General features: G+C 39.0%; 2 protein-coding genes across 5 annotated transcripts in view; one reads left to right on the top strand and one right to left on the bottom strand.

The window, feature by feature from the left end:
* The window catches only part of nucb2a (nucleobindin 2a), a 572,456-nt gene extending 571,257 nt beyond the window's left edge, over nt 1-1,199 (top strand). For both annotated transcript variants that reach the window (XM_073812473.1, XM_065248861.2), the window contains exon 13: nt 438-1,199. In XM_073812473.1, coding sequence (XP_073668574.1) covers nt 438-682 — 245 coding nt within the window. In that variant the 3' untranslated portion in view covers nt 683-1,199. The remainder of the gene's footprint in view (nt 1-437) is intronic.
* Nucleotides 1,200-1,516: 317 nt separating this feature from the next.
* Nucleotides 1,517-15,543, bottom strand: caprin1a (cell cycle associated protein 1a). 3 transcript variants are annotated; one of them, XM_065248858.2, is made up of 19 exons: nt 15,395-15,543; nt 14,603-14,734; nt 12,934-12,996; nt 12,687-12,773; nt 12,372-12,610; nt 12,175-12,257; nt 11,640-11,786; nt 8,444-8,493; nt 8,205-8,285; nt 7,694-7,876; nt 7,523-7,613; nt 7,382-7,443; nt 7,191-7,301; nt 6,974-7,102; nt 6,515-6,668; nt 6,219-6,422; nt 6,036-6,142; nt 4,728-4,788; nt 1,517-2,165 (listed from the first exon to the last, which is right to left on the bottom strand). In XM_065248858.2, the coding sequence occupies exons 2-19, from the start codon at nt 14,732-14,734 to the stop codon at nt 2,101-2,103; spliced, it is 2,049 nt and encodes a 682-aa protein (XP_065104930.1). In that variant the 5' UTR covers nt 15,395-15,543; the 3' UTR covers nt 1,517-2,100. The 3 variants fall into 3 exon arrangements, with proteins under 3 accessions (XP_065104930.1, XP_065104931.1, XP_065104932.1); XM_065248859.2 differs by having other exon boundaries at nt 6,219-6,419; XM_065248860.2 differs by lacking the exon at nt 6,974-7,102.
* Nucleotides 15,544-16,430: the final 887 nt, after the last annotated feature.

The raw sequence follows: 16,430 nt of genomic DNA, 5'->3' as shown, positions 1-16,430 counted from the left end.
TTTCATCAATAACTCTATGGAAAACATTATACCTTTCCATAAATTTGCAGGAGACTGTCTTTTGGCAGCGTGAAAACAATACGGGAAAAACAAATTGTTCAACCATGTGCAACAATGTTAACGGTCCGTGCTACAACTAACGCCACATTTTTGCCCCGCGCACCCCTATAGCCCGGAGTATAGTCTGTTTTTTTTATGCATACACAAACGTACGTGCACGACGAACGTCGAACGCACAGCCTTGCTAAGCATAGTGACATACCACATTCTCCTTTACGCTCATGATGACGAAAACTGTGTCACTCACGCTGTGCGTGGACCTTCCTGTAAAAAATGGTGTGTATACAGATACAATTTGTGCTAAATTAAAATGTCCAAGAATGCCATAAGTATACATTCATATAGGCAATGACTAAACCCTAAATCTCTCTAACCAGTGGAAGGAAATGCTGTTCCTGAGATGCTAGGACACGACCAACCTCCTATCCCACCTGAACATCAGCCTCTGCCCCCAGGACACCAAGAAATCCCCCCAGAACAACACGTTGTACTCCAGAATCAGCAGGATCTAGGACAGGGACACCATAATATTCCCCGAAACAACCAGCCAATGCCTCCAGGCCACAACAACCTACCCCAAGATTCTCCACAGGTGCTCCTTAACCACAATAATGTGCCATAGGAGTGTTATATGGCTTTTACTGCTAAACAGCTATGTGTGATTATGTGGAGGACCTGACCAAGCACCAGGCAAACAGAGACTTCAACAAACAGGAGGACCACCTGCCCAGTACAAGTCAATGATTACCTGTGCGCACATTTGAGCTGCTGTTTAAGCAGGGAAGTGACTGGTTTCATACATAATGCAATTGTAGTAAATGCAGATTTTGCTATTTGATTTCTGTTTGTAATCGCAAGCGTCTTTTCATTTGTTGTTAATATTTTATTATTATTTTTCAACATGGAATTGAATGTGTGTGTGTGCTTTTGTTTTGCACATTTACTGTTCAGGAATTTTTATGGTACATACAGAGCCACGTAAGTTCTAGTTGTGGTATGTCACAATATTGTACTGGAAATGTATGGTTTCATTTATTTTAAAGGATTGATTTGGGCTACCATGAAATTTTAACTGTTGCCTACAGTGGGAAGAGTAAAGTTTGAGTTGGATGTCAATAAAAACATCTATTTGAAAAGTTTTTTTTTTCTCCTTATGAACGAAGTAACAAACCCTGTATACTCAAGTGAACCAGTATGAAGTTGAGTTAAAGGTTCTTAGGATCTAATATTTTTTAGCATAGTCAGCAGAAGGCATCCTGTTTATAATGTATAGGTGCTATAACAGCACTAAAATGGTTCCCATAGGATAACAGGCTTTAAGGGCTATTTAGCACCTTTTTCCTGTATAAAAAATAGCTAGTTGTAATTTAACTCACTTACAGAATGTAATGCATATTGGGCTAGGTTTGCATGTGCATTTGCCTTGTTGCTATAACACAGACAATTCCTGCTCACATTTTACTCCCTTGAAACTTGTTTAAAAATCATTTATTATCATTCGTTAGCATTAACATTAATAAACCGTAATTCAGAGAAATACAATGAAGCAGTCATTCAGCCACATACAGTACAATACATTTCCTGTAAACCATTTGGCTGGGCCAAAAAAGAAAAATCACAATACAGTACATACAAGTTAATTCTTCACATTAACTTAACAGTTCGTTTGGCCAAAATCAAAGTGCCTTTGGTATGTGGTGTACTTCACATTCAAAATCTACTGGCTGTTCCCAGCTACACGTTCCGAGTCGTTTTCCTACCAGGTTCAACTAAGATCCAGACACCCATAATCAAAGGCACGTGTTCTGTCTCAAAATGTTTGAAGGCTGTGCAATAGCATATGCTTGAGAGAAAGAGCATTTCTGAGCAATTACAGTGCTGAAGTGCTAGAGTCTCAACGATAGATCGTTTTCCCAAAACTACTGATTGTGTCCTTACTTGCTAGGCATGTTCACATCTAACTACATGGTCTGGAGTGTCACGAATTGTTCAGGAGTCCCGACGGGTGAGAGAGGGCTGATAATAGCTAAAGTACAGGGTCTAGCTTGTCTGTTGTGTAGCCACGGGACCCATTCCTCTGCTGGAGCGATAAGATCCACCTCGTCCTGAAACCCAAACACATCAGTACTGATTAAAATAGTCTCATTTTATTATTTTGTATTGTTTTCATTTAATTTTTCTTTAAAAATCTGCACAAATGCAGACTGCAAATCATGTAAAGTGCACCAATGGTTCCATTAGAGCAGTGGTGCCGTACAGTGCATCCCTTCTTGGCCCACAAAAAATTTTTTATGACATAAAACACTTGAAAATTAAATTATACAATGTAGTGATGTTGGTTTGTAGCCTTATTTTTCAGAGGTTTAATTACACTGAATTTATGATAAATTCATGTATTTTATAAAATGTCATAAAACTGGGGCCCCCTGCCCCATGTTTGAGAACCACTGCATAAGAGGATATCCAAAGTTCAAAAGTCTCACTTCTGGACACAGATTATTTATGATGCAACAGCTGAAAAAAAGTGAAGTGACTTATAAAATTAAAAAGGAACAGCACATACAGTGGTCCTGTAGCTTACTTGGAAGAGCATTGCACTAGTAATGCAAAGACCATGGGTTTGATCGCCAAATAAACATTTATCGCTTTAGAGTAAAGCATCTGCTAAATGCATAAATGCAAATAGAATTTATTTTAATAACCTGGAATAGCATTAACCCCTTCAGCCCTGGGTCCACTGGAATGGACATCACATGTTTTGTGGTTCAAACCAATAAAAATGCTGATCAACCAATCAAAATAAGTCACGCTGATTAAACACCTGAATAATCAGGTCTGAAGGTGTTAAAGAATCTTAGTAGGAAAAGAAAGCCCAACAGAATTCACTTCAAGGTAAAGTAACATGACAGATGTTTACTTTTCAAAAAACATGTTTTGGCCATCCAGGGATTTTGACGATCCGATCATTTTATTTTTTTAGTACACTTTAAATGTGTGTTAATTTTTTACACATTTTATTTGTGTTACGCTATTAAACACATTTTTAGTTAAAATAAAATGTGTTGTTCTATTAGTAACACTGATCGAGTTGTTTTTAACACACCCATTTTTGCAATGTATATTTCCTGAAATGGCTGTTAATGTTCATCATGCATGTCAGTTTCATTAAAGGGATAGTTCAGCCATAAATGAAAATAATGTCATTAATGACTCACCCTCATGTCGTTACAAACTTGTAAGACCTCCGTTCATCTTCAGAACACAGTTTAAGATGTTTTATATTTAGTCCAAGAGCTTACTGACCCTTCATTGAAAATCTATGTACGGTATAGTGTCCATGTCCAGAAAGGTAATAAAACACCATCAAAGTAGTCCATGTGACATCAGTGGGTCAGTTAGAATGTGTTGAAGCATCGAAAATACATTTTAGTCCAAAAATTATGATTTAATTCAGAATTGTCTTTTCTTTCCCGTCTGGTCAATGAACGGTCAAGCAAGCTCTCGGACTAAATGTAAAACATCTTAAACTGTGTTCCGAAGATAAACGGAGGTCTTACAAGTTTGGAACGACATGAGGGTGAGTCATTAATGACATTATTTTCCTTTTTGGGTGAACTATCATTTTAAATAAGGTAGATAAAACTGCACCAGTTGCTGAGAAATTTTGTCACTTCCCATACCCCCACTCCCCAAGGCAAATAAATTTAGGGATGCATAAAGACTTCATACCAAATAATAAAAAAAATTAACGGGAAAGTTCCTCCAAAGTTGAAAATTCTGTCATCATTCTCCTACTCATACCAAACTACATTCCAGATGGTTAGGTTGAAAAAGTACACAATAACATGGACAGAAGTCAGTCATTTGTGGAACCATGAGGTCGACAAAACTTTCAAATTTGGGGGAACCATCCTTTAAATTTCATTTGAGAGCAGGATGTACTACATAGGCAAAAAAGCAAACAGCAGAGCTGCAGAGAACTGACCGGTAAGCTGACCAATCACCTGCCTTCCCTTAGACTACAGGAAGTCAATCCTCAACCTTCGGAAGGCAAAGGGTCACAGGACAGGTGAGAGGATTTCCGTGCACAGAGAGCAAAAAGAAAGCAGCGGCAGACAAGCAGGTAATGCAACACATCTTTATTGAAACAATCTCTCAAGAAATGACATGAGCATACAAAGGGCAGGACAGGTGAAAACTCTTCAAATGAAACGGGGAGAAACATAAAAACGAACAAACAATTAATGCCTTCATAGTGCCCAATACACAGGCAAGAACCGAGTGTGGGGAAAAGGGACGGGCCAACAAAATATCAAAAAACACTCTCTTGGATTGGACTGACAGTGGCAGTTATCTTTTTGCATTTGATTTTATAAAAAAAATAAATTAATGAAAATCTTTCAAGTTTACAGGAATACTTATGTTTTAAACAAGACCCGGCTGAAAAATCGCAACACTGACTGTTTCAGCCCCGAACGTGTCTCTGTAAAACACATTAGTGTATTAAAACTATCAAAGCGAGCTCACTGGAGTCAATAAGCTGAAAACGAAACCACTGACAGGAGTAAAAATATGGGCTGGGGAAAACGTTCTCAGTAACCGAATGGCCAAACAGACTTCTCAAAGTCTTCTCAAAGGTTTTTAGGATGGCATGGCTTGAGTATTACCTCGAGAAATACCTCGAGGTCCCTGGACAGCCCCTCGCTTGAAGCTCTGCTGATATCCATCCTGTAAACAAAACGCACGTTACAACTACGGTAACGTCTCTGCATTCTCATACTTAAAGGACAAGTTCGGTATTTTAGACTTAAAGCCCTGTTTTCAGATTGTTTATGGTCAAATAGAATGGTTTTGACTGAAATTTCGACATATGCGGCTGCCCTGAGAATTTTCGCGTGTTTGTGTTTCAGCTCAGACCTCTACAATGGGTCTATAGGTGCACTGGAACAATCCTTCCTAAAATGCATTAAACTTTCGTTTACAAAGACGTGAAACTCACCGAGTGGTCAGGGGTGTTCACTGGTATGCTCACACAAAAATCGCTGCAAAAGACGCATTCCAACAGGTTTTATCGTAGTTTTTACCAACTCCATTGACTGTATTAGACGTCCTGTGAGGTACGGTATTACTCCGCGCCGGGAACTTTGTTTCTATTCTTGCAATTGGCAAAGGCGGATTAGCGCCACCACCTGGGCTGGAGTGTTTATTATTCAAGCTCTAAGCGGAAGAATGTACGGGTGTGAGGCGTTTGGGGAAATAGGTCCACAAGTTAACAACGAATGCTAAAACAGCTGTTGGAATGCGTCTTTTGCAGCGATTTTTGTGTGAGCATATCAGTGAACACCCCTGACCACTCGGTGAGTTTCACGTCTTTGTAAACGAAAGTTTAATGCATTTTAGGAAGGATTGTTCCAGTGCACCTATAAAGCCATTATAGAGGTCTGAGCTGAAACACAAACACGCGAAAATTCTCAGGGCAGCCGAAAATGTCGAAATTTCAGTCAAAACCATTCTATTTGACCATAAACAATCTGAAAACAGGGCTTTAAGTCTAAAATGCCGAACTTGTCCTTTAACTTTAAAGGTGCAGTGTGTAACTTTTAGAAGGATCTAATGACAGAAATGCAATACAATCTACATGACTATATTACCAGTGGCGTATAAAGACCTTACATAATTAACTGTATTGTTTTTATTACCTTATCTACATACACTGCGAGTCCCCTTACATGGAAGTTGCCATTTTGTGCATGTTTCTACAGTAGCCCTAAACAGACAAACTGCACTACAGATCGCGTTTTGTCATTATTGTATTTTGTCTTAAACAACGACATGTTTGTCCTTTGTCTCTATGCGTTTCGTTAAACAGTGGACTGAGCCGTTGGTAGCAATTCACAATCTCACTGCTAGATGCCGCTAAATTCTACACACTGCACCTTTAAATCGTTTAACAGCATTATTTTTCTTCAAGTTACCCGTTGGTAGGTGCTGTTGGAGTAATCTCTTGGAGTGTTGAATTGAGTCTGCCCATATCCGGTGTTAGGAGTGTTTGGGAATGGAGCGCGATACCCGTCGTATCCACCTGAGGAGAAAGAAGAATTTTAACATACAAAAATTTAAACTACCATTTGCCACACTACCTGAAAGACGAGTCTAACCTCTAAATCCATTTGATGATCCACGGTAGCCGTTCAATGCCCCTCTGGGATTTCTGGGTCCACCACGTGGCATTGCTCTGTTGCTGTAAAAGGACTGACCTGGCCGCCCAAAACCTGTGCTCTGTCCGGAGGACTGCTGAGGTGCAGACGGATGTCCCCCTGAAGATTGAATACCTTGGTCTTGAGAATGGAAAGGACCAACTACTAAAAAAAAAAAGTGCATAAAAAATACTTCACATATAGCACTTCACAGTTCTTTACCACACTGTTGGGTAATATAAAAAGTTTCTACTAACCTGACTGCATGGTTTCCTGTGGCATTTCCTGCTGCTCTGCTGGAAGTGTGGCCTGTGCGCTGAAACCCTGGCCGTAACTACTCTGGTACTGGCTGGAAATCTGCTGAGAATCCATCTCACTGGTAGGAGGAACTGGTGCATTCATATTAAACACCTAACAGAGGGGAAAACATGTTAAAAACTTCCATTACAAACAAGGACAAAACATCACATAACGCCTTTAACTTTACTTCTACGGTCATACGTGTAACAGGTCAACCACAAAGGGGAGACAATGCGCTTAATACAATGGGTACAATAAACAAGCTCCAAGGCTTGTAGGAGAGAGCTTTAAATATACCCTTTCCACCCAAAACAATCTTGTTACACAGCATGAGCAAACAAAACGAGAAGCAGAATGGAGAGACAAACTCTGAGGGGATGAATTGGAAAGGGCATGGCAGACAGGTGGAGTCCTACCGCTTGCATGGACTGGAATGGAGCTGCGTTAACGTTGATGCCGCTGTGAAGGGGTTTGGAGACAGGCTGAAACACCTGGGGCTGAGAGGAAGGGGAGGGGGGCTGCTCAGACGACAAGGGCATGGAGACCTAGGGTGCGTACATTCAACATCACTCACATATCGGAGCCAAACTGTCCACACAGCATTTGCAAATCCAACGTGGTATACGTGGTTACCTGGAGGGGGTCAATGGCGTCTGTTTGCGGTCGAGGGTCAGAGGCATGAGGAGGCTGATAGACGGGCGGTGTGGAGGAGAAAGCCTCTTTCGGAGGAGAGACCATAGGGACCTGGGCAGGGAAACGGAAAGCATTTTAGCAGTGCTTACGATGGACAGATCAATCTTATTGATGCTGATAATGCAACTTACTTGTGTAGGTTCTGGCTGCACAGGAAGTGTGTTGTGTTGGGGGAGTCTGGATTCTGTGTGAGCTAAAAAGAAGCATTTTTTCAATGTCATGGTGTTTAAATAAGACACTGTATTTTTAAGTGTGAATACAGTTACACCAACCTGACGGACAGCCCATCTGTGCCGGTTTCATAGGTTGTGCAGACACAATGGCAGGATCTAAAGGTGGTCCATCAAACTCCAGCATGGAGTCCTGCATTATGTCACATTTGCATTAGAAAAGACCATTTCTATGCTTAAAATAAAAAGCACAATGTGACATTTCATTCTGACCTGCATGAAGTTGAAGGTACCCTGCATTTGAGCCATGAGGTCTTGGACCACCTGCTTTCTGATCACAGGGTCTGCTGCGGGGGTGGGAGGCAGGACAGCGTTTAGCGTGTGCGGCTCTGAGCTGACCAGAGGCGGGCTCACGGCTGTAGACGACTGCTGTGGCTCCTGGAGGGAGCTCACCGTCTGCAAAGCATAAAGAGTGGAGGGGGCAACATAAGCAAAAGCACTTTTAATGACTCTAAGGGGGCAGGTACACCAAGTATTTGTCCCGCCCACTGCGATTGGATGGCTGAGTGAAAAGTGACATTTACGAGCTGAGCCTTTTACCCAAAGTTGAACATTTTCAGCTCTGGGCATGGGAAAAAAGTGTTTTTGAAAAGCGTGGACCTTTCATTGAAAACAATTGAATACATATGCCGGCCACAGACGAAAAACCCTTTGGTGTACACGCCCCCTAAACCACTTTTAAATGCAGTTAGGGTCATACGCAAGATGCAGAAAATAATCATACCTGAGAACTTGTGTTCCACTCTCCTACTTGTTCTTTGTCACTGCTATAAGCAGGTTCTGGAATGAACTGTCGGTTTACAAACTAAAAGCAAGAAATGGGGAGCAATGAGCATTGAAGACAAGCTTGGACAATAAGATTAAAACACAATTATGCATAGATGTCATGCCATCTAGCCATCCCCAAAAGTAGAAATCCACAGTGAGCTTATACAAAGTAAGGGTGGTAATATCAATTCGCACCTCTGTTGCTTCAACTTCAATAGGTTCTGTGTATTCTTGAGCAGACCCATCTGTGAAAAGACAGGCACAAATTGGGCGATCAGCTTTGATTTTGTCCATCACATTGAGGTACGATATTGAAGGAAAATGGGATATAACGGTACAATAATGCTTTAAAGCTTGTAAAATCCATTTACCAGGCATGAAAACCGGTCATGGGGGAAATAGGTGAGAAGGGTGCTCGAGAGGCGATGTGGCCTCTGTAAACATTTGACTAGTAACAGAAACCATGTTTAATTAAATGGGTTGATAAATGTGGAAAGCTGTAACAAGTAGCATTCCTTTACTATTTTACATCTGCAATAATTTTATTTTGCCATAATCTGACCATCAGTCGCAAGGCCATACAATTTTAAGTTGGCCTTGGAATAGGGTGGACCTGAAGGCCTACATCTAATTTAAAATGACTTAATTTTACAATATAGTACTGGTTAAATGAATTACATTATGGTTTTTGAGTCATGGGTTGAATCGAAAATAAAATAAGAACAAATCAAGACATTACAAGCATATAAAATCGAAAAGAACAAAGTAGAAGTATTGATTAGGTAGAGAAACAGTATCAAATTAATATAACACTGTTTTTAATATATAAATTAATATAAATGATCTTTTTAAAGCTATAAAAGTACTATAGTTTGATTAACATAATGACTCAAACATAAGCATTTCTTATAAGACGAACTGTCCCTTTAACGACGGAAAAGCGATCTATACACCGACACATGATCAACTTCTCACTTATAATAAACGACTGTTTTTATGAGAATACTTGCAGAGACTGTGGTATTACAATATAGTTTATATACCATCAATTATGTGTTTGCGTGATTTTTGAAACGCGTTTCAGTGCGTGGGCTTTGGGGTTTGTGCGCGTATGCGCACAGAAAACAGTTAACTTTAGCGTCTTTGTCGCACAAATAGTCTAAAATCGCTTAAATGTTACTGTAAACGGTAAACTTTCTCATTAACAGTATTAGTAACAGTATGTTCTTACTACAGCATTTCTTGCAATATTTTGCAGTTTAAGTACTTACAGCCGTAGACTAGTAGACCAATGTGACTTACAAGCGAGTATGTCCATCATTCGTTCCAATCCTTTCCAACAAAAAATCTTTTGTCACTTTTTTATGTCAGTCTGTGTATACATGTTGTTTTGATTGATTGACGAATTCTACAGTTATAGTTTTACAGCATTTTCTGTTGACTTTACACCCTGAAGGCAGTCGCTCTACGCATCTTCAACAAGCGTGTATGACGAGGAACACAGAAAGACGGATGACATCACAGTAGCGCGAGAGCCGTTCGAAAGCAGACTTCCTTATGGCTTCTCGATTCACTCTCGTGATACTTTGATGTCACCTGCCTGCCTGTCGGTTTTTGCAGCGCAGCATGAGCTCAAACAAACCTAATGTCTGGGATACATGTTGGATGACGGCGAAGGGCGCGTCTACAAACAACGCGCACATACCCCCCCCCAAAAAAAATGTTTTCTCATCGAATCTACACGATTCACGTGGGTCACCTTTTTGGCTTCAAAACGGCGAATTTCGCCGAAAGGTGAGGGAATTTCATGCCTGATTTACATTATAATTAAATATAATTAAAATTATGAACATTATTTAACCAGCAAGAAATTTTTTATATTGCTTTGTGGAAAAGAAAGCATCATTCAAAAGCTTGCTTCCGTCTACATTGACCTAAAACTGATTACACATATTCAATAGTCATTCAGTTATTGCATATGAAATTTTGTGATATTTCGGTCATTTTAATATATCTTGCAGCCAAGGACCGCTCACTCATCTAGGAAAATGCACAGGCCTAATTGCAGTGTGATCATAAAAGTGCAGGTACTTTTGGTGCCCAAAGTTATTTTCTTTAGCTTTTTTCATATGGTCATGTTTTTAACCTCTTAAAATTTCAATTTTTTGACAGAAAACTTCACATCATACAACAACTCAAGAACAAAAAGCTAAACATGCCACATATATCAGGGTTTCCCGCAGCACTTTTTAGTTCGGGCGGCTCACCTAAGCTGGGATACCCTACCACCTTAACTAGGTCGTCCAAAAAAAAATTCCAACAAATGCCACATGGCCGAAATGAGAGAAAGACATGGTCCGTCACTGTCTGGAGGATAACTAGCCTGTTGATAAAACATTTAATTCATTACTAATCTAGTATGTGTTCATTTTCTGTCATAGTTTCGCATACTCCCCTCCCCTTTGATTGCCACGCCCCCGGCCCGCCCACCTGCACAACTCTACCACCTTAACTAACAAATTTTCTGCGGGAAACCCTGTATATATAAAAGCTGAAATTTTTGTGATTCAAATGATGTTAACCTTTTTAAGATACCATCAACACAGTAGGTACAATTACGCGTCCTTTTAAGGCCTTTTATTCAGCCTTTTTCAGGAATGCTAAGGGGTTTTAATTATTTTAAAAATTTGGTAAGATGTTACAGACCATAACAATATAATATCTTCTGTAAAATGCCTTGTAGCTGAAAATCTCGATTAACTGTTATCCGAATTAGTCAAGTGTCAATTCAGTTAACGTCAAACTCAGTTGTCAAGGTAGGGTAACAGTGTTGACATTCATGTACCATAATTTTTTTCATAGTTTGGCTGGTCCTGTAACTTCTATTCAGGTGCGATTTATGTCAAAATTTAGTTTTTTTATAAGTCTTAGAGATGAGACAATGGATCTTATTACAGAGATCTCGCGAATTCAGGTATGATCACGCGACAAAGTCATTCCGCAGCGCATCCCCAGCCTTTCCGCAGTCGGTGGAAATTGGGGGTAAATAAACGCAACGTATAGTCCAGTGCAACTTATGTTTTTTCCTCTTCAAAATGTATTTTTGACTGATGCGACTTATACTCCGGAGCGACTTATAGTCCAGAAAATAAGGTATGTGTGTTTGAGAGAGGGAGAAATAGTGTGTATATCTCTGTTACACACTGTTCCTTGGAAACGTGAGAGTTTTTGGAGCTGCAACATGGTGCTGTGGTGCGCGGAATTAATTGTTACTAGATGATGTGTCATATGTTATTATATGTTGTATGGTTGCATCAAGGTTTCCTTAAAAATGTAATTCAGTTTTTTCTCTGCCCTGCAGAGGAAAATGACCATAAACTTCACTTTTTACCTGGCTCAGGGGAATGGTCTTCAATCTCTGGCGATTCCACCGCAGCCGTCCGTGTCTCCTCCTCGCACACTCCGTTCTGATGTGTTTGAGCATGATCAAAGTACCCACTTAGCAGCATCTTGTCCAAGGTCTCCTTAAGGGCTTTGTCTGTCAAGAGACACATGGGAATCAGATTCAACACACATGGATGTTCTATCAATGCCTCTATTCATCAACTGCCCAAAAACCCATGAACAACTGCAGCAAATAAGTAAAGCATTAGTTTGCACAAAGTTAGAGGTAGGATCGTGACTCCAGGCAGGCCCTGTCCATCAGTTTAACCACCAACAGAGAGGTTTTGTGCACAAAACTGGGTGCCTGCCCAACATTGTAAAGCACTGCTGACTCTCATTAGCCAGAGCACAGCTTTCAAAAACTATGGCAACAATCATAAGGGACTGCAAGTGAGCAACGGCCCTGCTGGGTTTCAGCCTTACTTGATTGCAGATATTTATTTGATTAAAAAAGTTGATGTACGTCCCTGAAAGTTACTTACATGTGGTTCCCGCCACAGCTTTATCCCTTCCTTCCAAAAGTTCCCACAGATGTACGGACGTTTCCTCAAACTGCTCTGCCAACCTAGAAATCAAAAGTCACTTTGATGCAGTCATCCCAAAACACACTGAATGAACAACCAATTGGAGCTACACAGAAAAAGCAAAATTTCATACATCGGCGCCACTGTGTCCTCACCTTACACTAGAGTCCCTTTCAGGACCAATCAGCTTGTAAAACTCGTCCAAGCCGATGAGCTCCGACTCTGTAAGTGCAGGTGCTTCCCCGCTGCATTGAGTCAAGTCCCTCCTCACGCTTTCCTCCCCAAGCTGATCCAGCAGGTACTGAACCTCAAGTACAGCCTTCAGTCGCTTACGTTCCACCTCCTCCCTCTTCATCTGCTCCCGCCGTGTCGCCTTTTTCACAGTTTTCTGGATCTACAAGAGAGCAAGCGGGCGTAAGCTAGACATCAAGTAAAAGCGATGTTAGGTGATGCAACAAACGAAAGCATACCTCCACATTTAAAGCCATGAAATTCTTCTGAAGCTCACGAGCGAACTCCAAGTTGTGAGCCACCTCCTGAGCTTTGGACAAGGCCTCCTACAAACAATTGCATTTAATAAAAATAATAGGAGACTTAATAACTCAACTTGCTTATTCCAGATTTAACAGCACATTTATAATAATAATAATAATGATTACTATTATTTTTTATATTTAAAGGGAGTAAAGAAAAGGAAGAAAAAAGAAAGAAAATTACCAGCTGATCCTGGTTCAGGCGTTCTCCATTGTTTTTCCTGGTCTGGTAATCATTCAGCTTGCCCTTAACAGAGAGTTTGGAAATATTAATTGCAAGGACTGACACAAAGTACATATGACAGATCATGACAGGATCTGGCATATCATATTTATACAACCAAGTTGTCACTTACTCCATTATACTATTTGTGTTAATGCTTGAAAATGCTTTTATGATCATAGTATGTTATGGTTGATAGTAATGAAGTAAAATACTAAACCAAATTTGACTTCATTAGACTCATCAAATCTCATATCTGTATATTTTAAAGGATTAGTCCACTTTCATAAGAACATTTCTGGATAATTTACTCACCCCCTTGTCATGTTTATCTTTCTTCAGTCAAAAATATTTTTTCCTTACTTCAAAAGGTTACGTATGAAGTGAAACAAACACATACAGACCATTTTAAACTATAAACTGACAAAAAGATGAATTAGTGTGATTCCCCATTCAAGAACTTCGGAACGGTCCTCCTTCTCCACATCTGTGAACACCGGAGCTGTAGTTTCATACGTTACGTGTGACATTTTGACGTGATTACTTGATAAATAGTCACATCACAGAGTTAGTGCAAGATGATAAATTGTGGTTAAAAAATTTTTTTTTTTTGCAAAACGATGATCATTTCACTAATAATAATAATAATAACTATTTTGTATAGCGCCTTTAAAAGTAGCATCTCAAAGCGCTTCAAATAAAAAAGGAAATTAGACCCCTAGATAAGACCCCTATGTTTAGATCGTTTAGAGCTCGTTAAACTGCAATTTGGACCTTCAAACAATTGGGTTCATTGAAGTCCACTATATATAGAATAATCCTTGAATGTTTTCCTCAAAAAGCTTAATTTCTTTTCAACTGACGAAAGAAAGACATAAACATCTTGGGTGACATGAGGGTGAGCAAATTATCAAGAAAATTTCTTATGATGAACTAATGCTTTAAACTTCACATAATGTCATGTATTCTGTTAAACTGCTTTATAAAATTTGATAAATGATACAGATGAGTTGAAGTGTCTGCATTCCAAATCTGTAATTAAGAAATGAATAACACCTTACCAATAAAGCTTGAAACACTTCCACATAAAATTCCAGAAATGTATTTATTACGTTTAAAAAACCTCCCAATTAAATTAGAAATCTGAAAAATAGTACACTTTCTGGAGTGCACAGAAACTACCCATTGTATCAAGAAGCATTATTTACATAATGAGATTTACTCCAGAACAAAATGGTATTTACCAAGAAAACAAATAGGGGCAGGATTTGATTTTATCTAACAAGAATAGCCCTGAATAGGAGTTTACAGTTGATTGTTCAAGACCACTTCCCACCTGAAACACCCCCAGTACCTATTTGTGGGTGCTGAATGAGTATATTTATATTAATTTATTTATATAATCTATAGTTATTTGTAATAATTCCCACACCTACTATATGTTACACAGTAATAAATGAACTATTAGTAACTTAAGTATTTGTTAACTAGAACAGTAACCTAAACAATCCCTAATCATCTATTTGGCTGGTAACACTATTTTATTCACATACACAGTCTATGTAACTTAATCCAAAAATAAAAGATGTTTTTAATATATATATTTTATTTCACATTGACATTAAATTACCCTTTTCTTTTCCATGTTGCGAACTTTCTTGTCAATCACAACAAGAACTTGCTTTAGGGCTTCAGATGGTGCAGAGACCAAATCTGGACTGGAGGAGTGAAGAGCATTGTCGCCAGTTGTTACTGATGGCATCTGAAACGAGAAAGTCTCATTTAGACTAGATTACAGATGATGTCACGAATTTAAAAGACTGTTGAGGCCAAATTTAATATGACAGAAATAATCAGATTCATGTAAACAAAAAACACACTTTTCTTATTGTATCCTATTCTAAGACATTTAATGTATTCGGCAAATAGGTCCACAAATAGATAAGTATTTATTTTGACTGAAAAACCTAACAAAGATCCCAATTTTGGTTTGAAGAATTGAGTCTTTCCAATCCATAAATTGTGAGACACCGGCGACTCAATAACACTACGACAGAAATAACACACGATATCCTTACAGCACATATATTTAAATTGAGGCATGATCTCTTAACGTGTTTAAATCGAGAACACGGAGTTCATTTTTGGCCGGATGGTCAGACTGTTGGCTAGCAGAAAAACGTCCCTTCACTTCTGCCCCATCTCTATTAGTTCCCACAATAGAAAGATCGAGAACTTTTCCCATGCTTCCATATAACACACAAGTAACCATTCAAATCGTCGTCATCACACGATCAAACTTTAATCGAGTACTATTACATTCTCTCAGTTAGCGGATTGTGTGAGTTAGCCGCTAGCTTGAGCTGAAAATCGCTTATATGGATGCAGGGCAGAAACAAGTATTTGAACGGTGGTGTCTTACCTTGACTTTCAGTGTAGTAAAAGAAATGTTTATATGATGCTGTTTGATTTCGAGATGCAGATGTTATTAATTTCTTAGTACAACAGACGCTCCCGGCAACTCCAGCCGCAGCTCCGCGAGTTTCGTCTTAACAATGCAGAAGCGCTGAAGGACCCGGATAGGTGTCTGCGTATGCGCCTGAAACCCAGCGGTCGTGCAATAATAACGCCTGACAAATATTTTTATGAAATATTTTTGAAATGTATTAGGGTCTTATTATTTATTTACGTATAATTATAGGCATATTTCCATAAATTAAAAAGCATGGTGGTGAATATTGAAATCAACTAATTTTTGCCATTAACTATTGTTATAGACAAAGACAGTCAGCTTTAAAAATCAGTCTGTTGTTCGTGTGAGATATGTTGTTGTATTAGAGTGGACTACTGTCTTGATTAAGGACTGAAACGGAATCTAACCAGCACATAGAGAGAAGTGGACGACAAGAGGACATCAAAATCTCCAGTTCTGGGAATTTTTGGCAAAGATTCTCACTTCTCAGCTGAGTTCATGTTCAGTTTATCATTAAGGCCACAAGCTTGATATTTGCAGGTTTTTCGTTAAAAAATTTTTTTTACTAAAATGCTATTTAGTATTAGACATATTTTCACTAAATATATTATTTTATTTAACTAAATATCTTTGGGGCGGTTTCCCGGACAGGGATTAGACTAGTCCTTGAATAAATGTAAGATCAAACATCTTAAAATACATAATTGCCCTTTGTTTTGCCTGAAAATGCACACAAGTAATGTTTTTAGTAAGGCATATTTATTAAAACTAGTTATATTTCCTAATTAAAGGAGTAGTCCACTCTATGAATGGGGCCCATTGACTTACCATAGTATTTTTTTCCTTCTATAAAAAGTCAATGGACCCCATCTTTAAAGTGGACTACTCCTTTAAACTAAGGCATATTCCTGGTTTAAGCTAATCCTTGTCTGGGAAACCACCACCTAATAATTTAAAAGGTGGTTTTGGTGTCTTTTGGCCTGTT

This window comes from Paramisgurnus dabryanus, chromosome 2 (genome assembly GCF_030506205.2).
Source record: "Paramisgurnus dabryanus chromosome 2, PD_genome_1.1, whole genome shotgun sequence".
Lineage (NCBI taxonomy): Eukaryota > Metazoa > Chordata > Actinopteri > Cypriniformes > Cobitidae > Paramisgurnus > Paramisgurnus dabryanus.
Note: the sequence above shows the minus strand (reverse complement) of the source record. Positions and strands in the feature narration are given on the sequence as shown.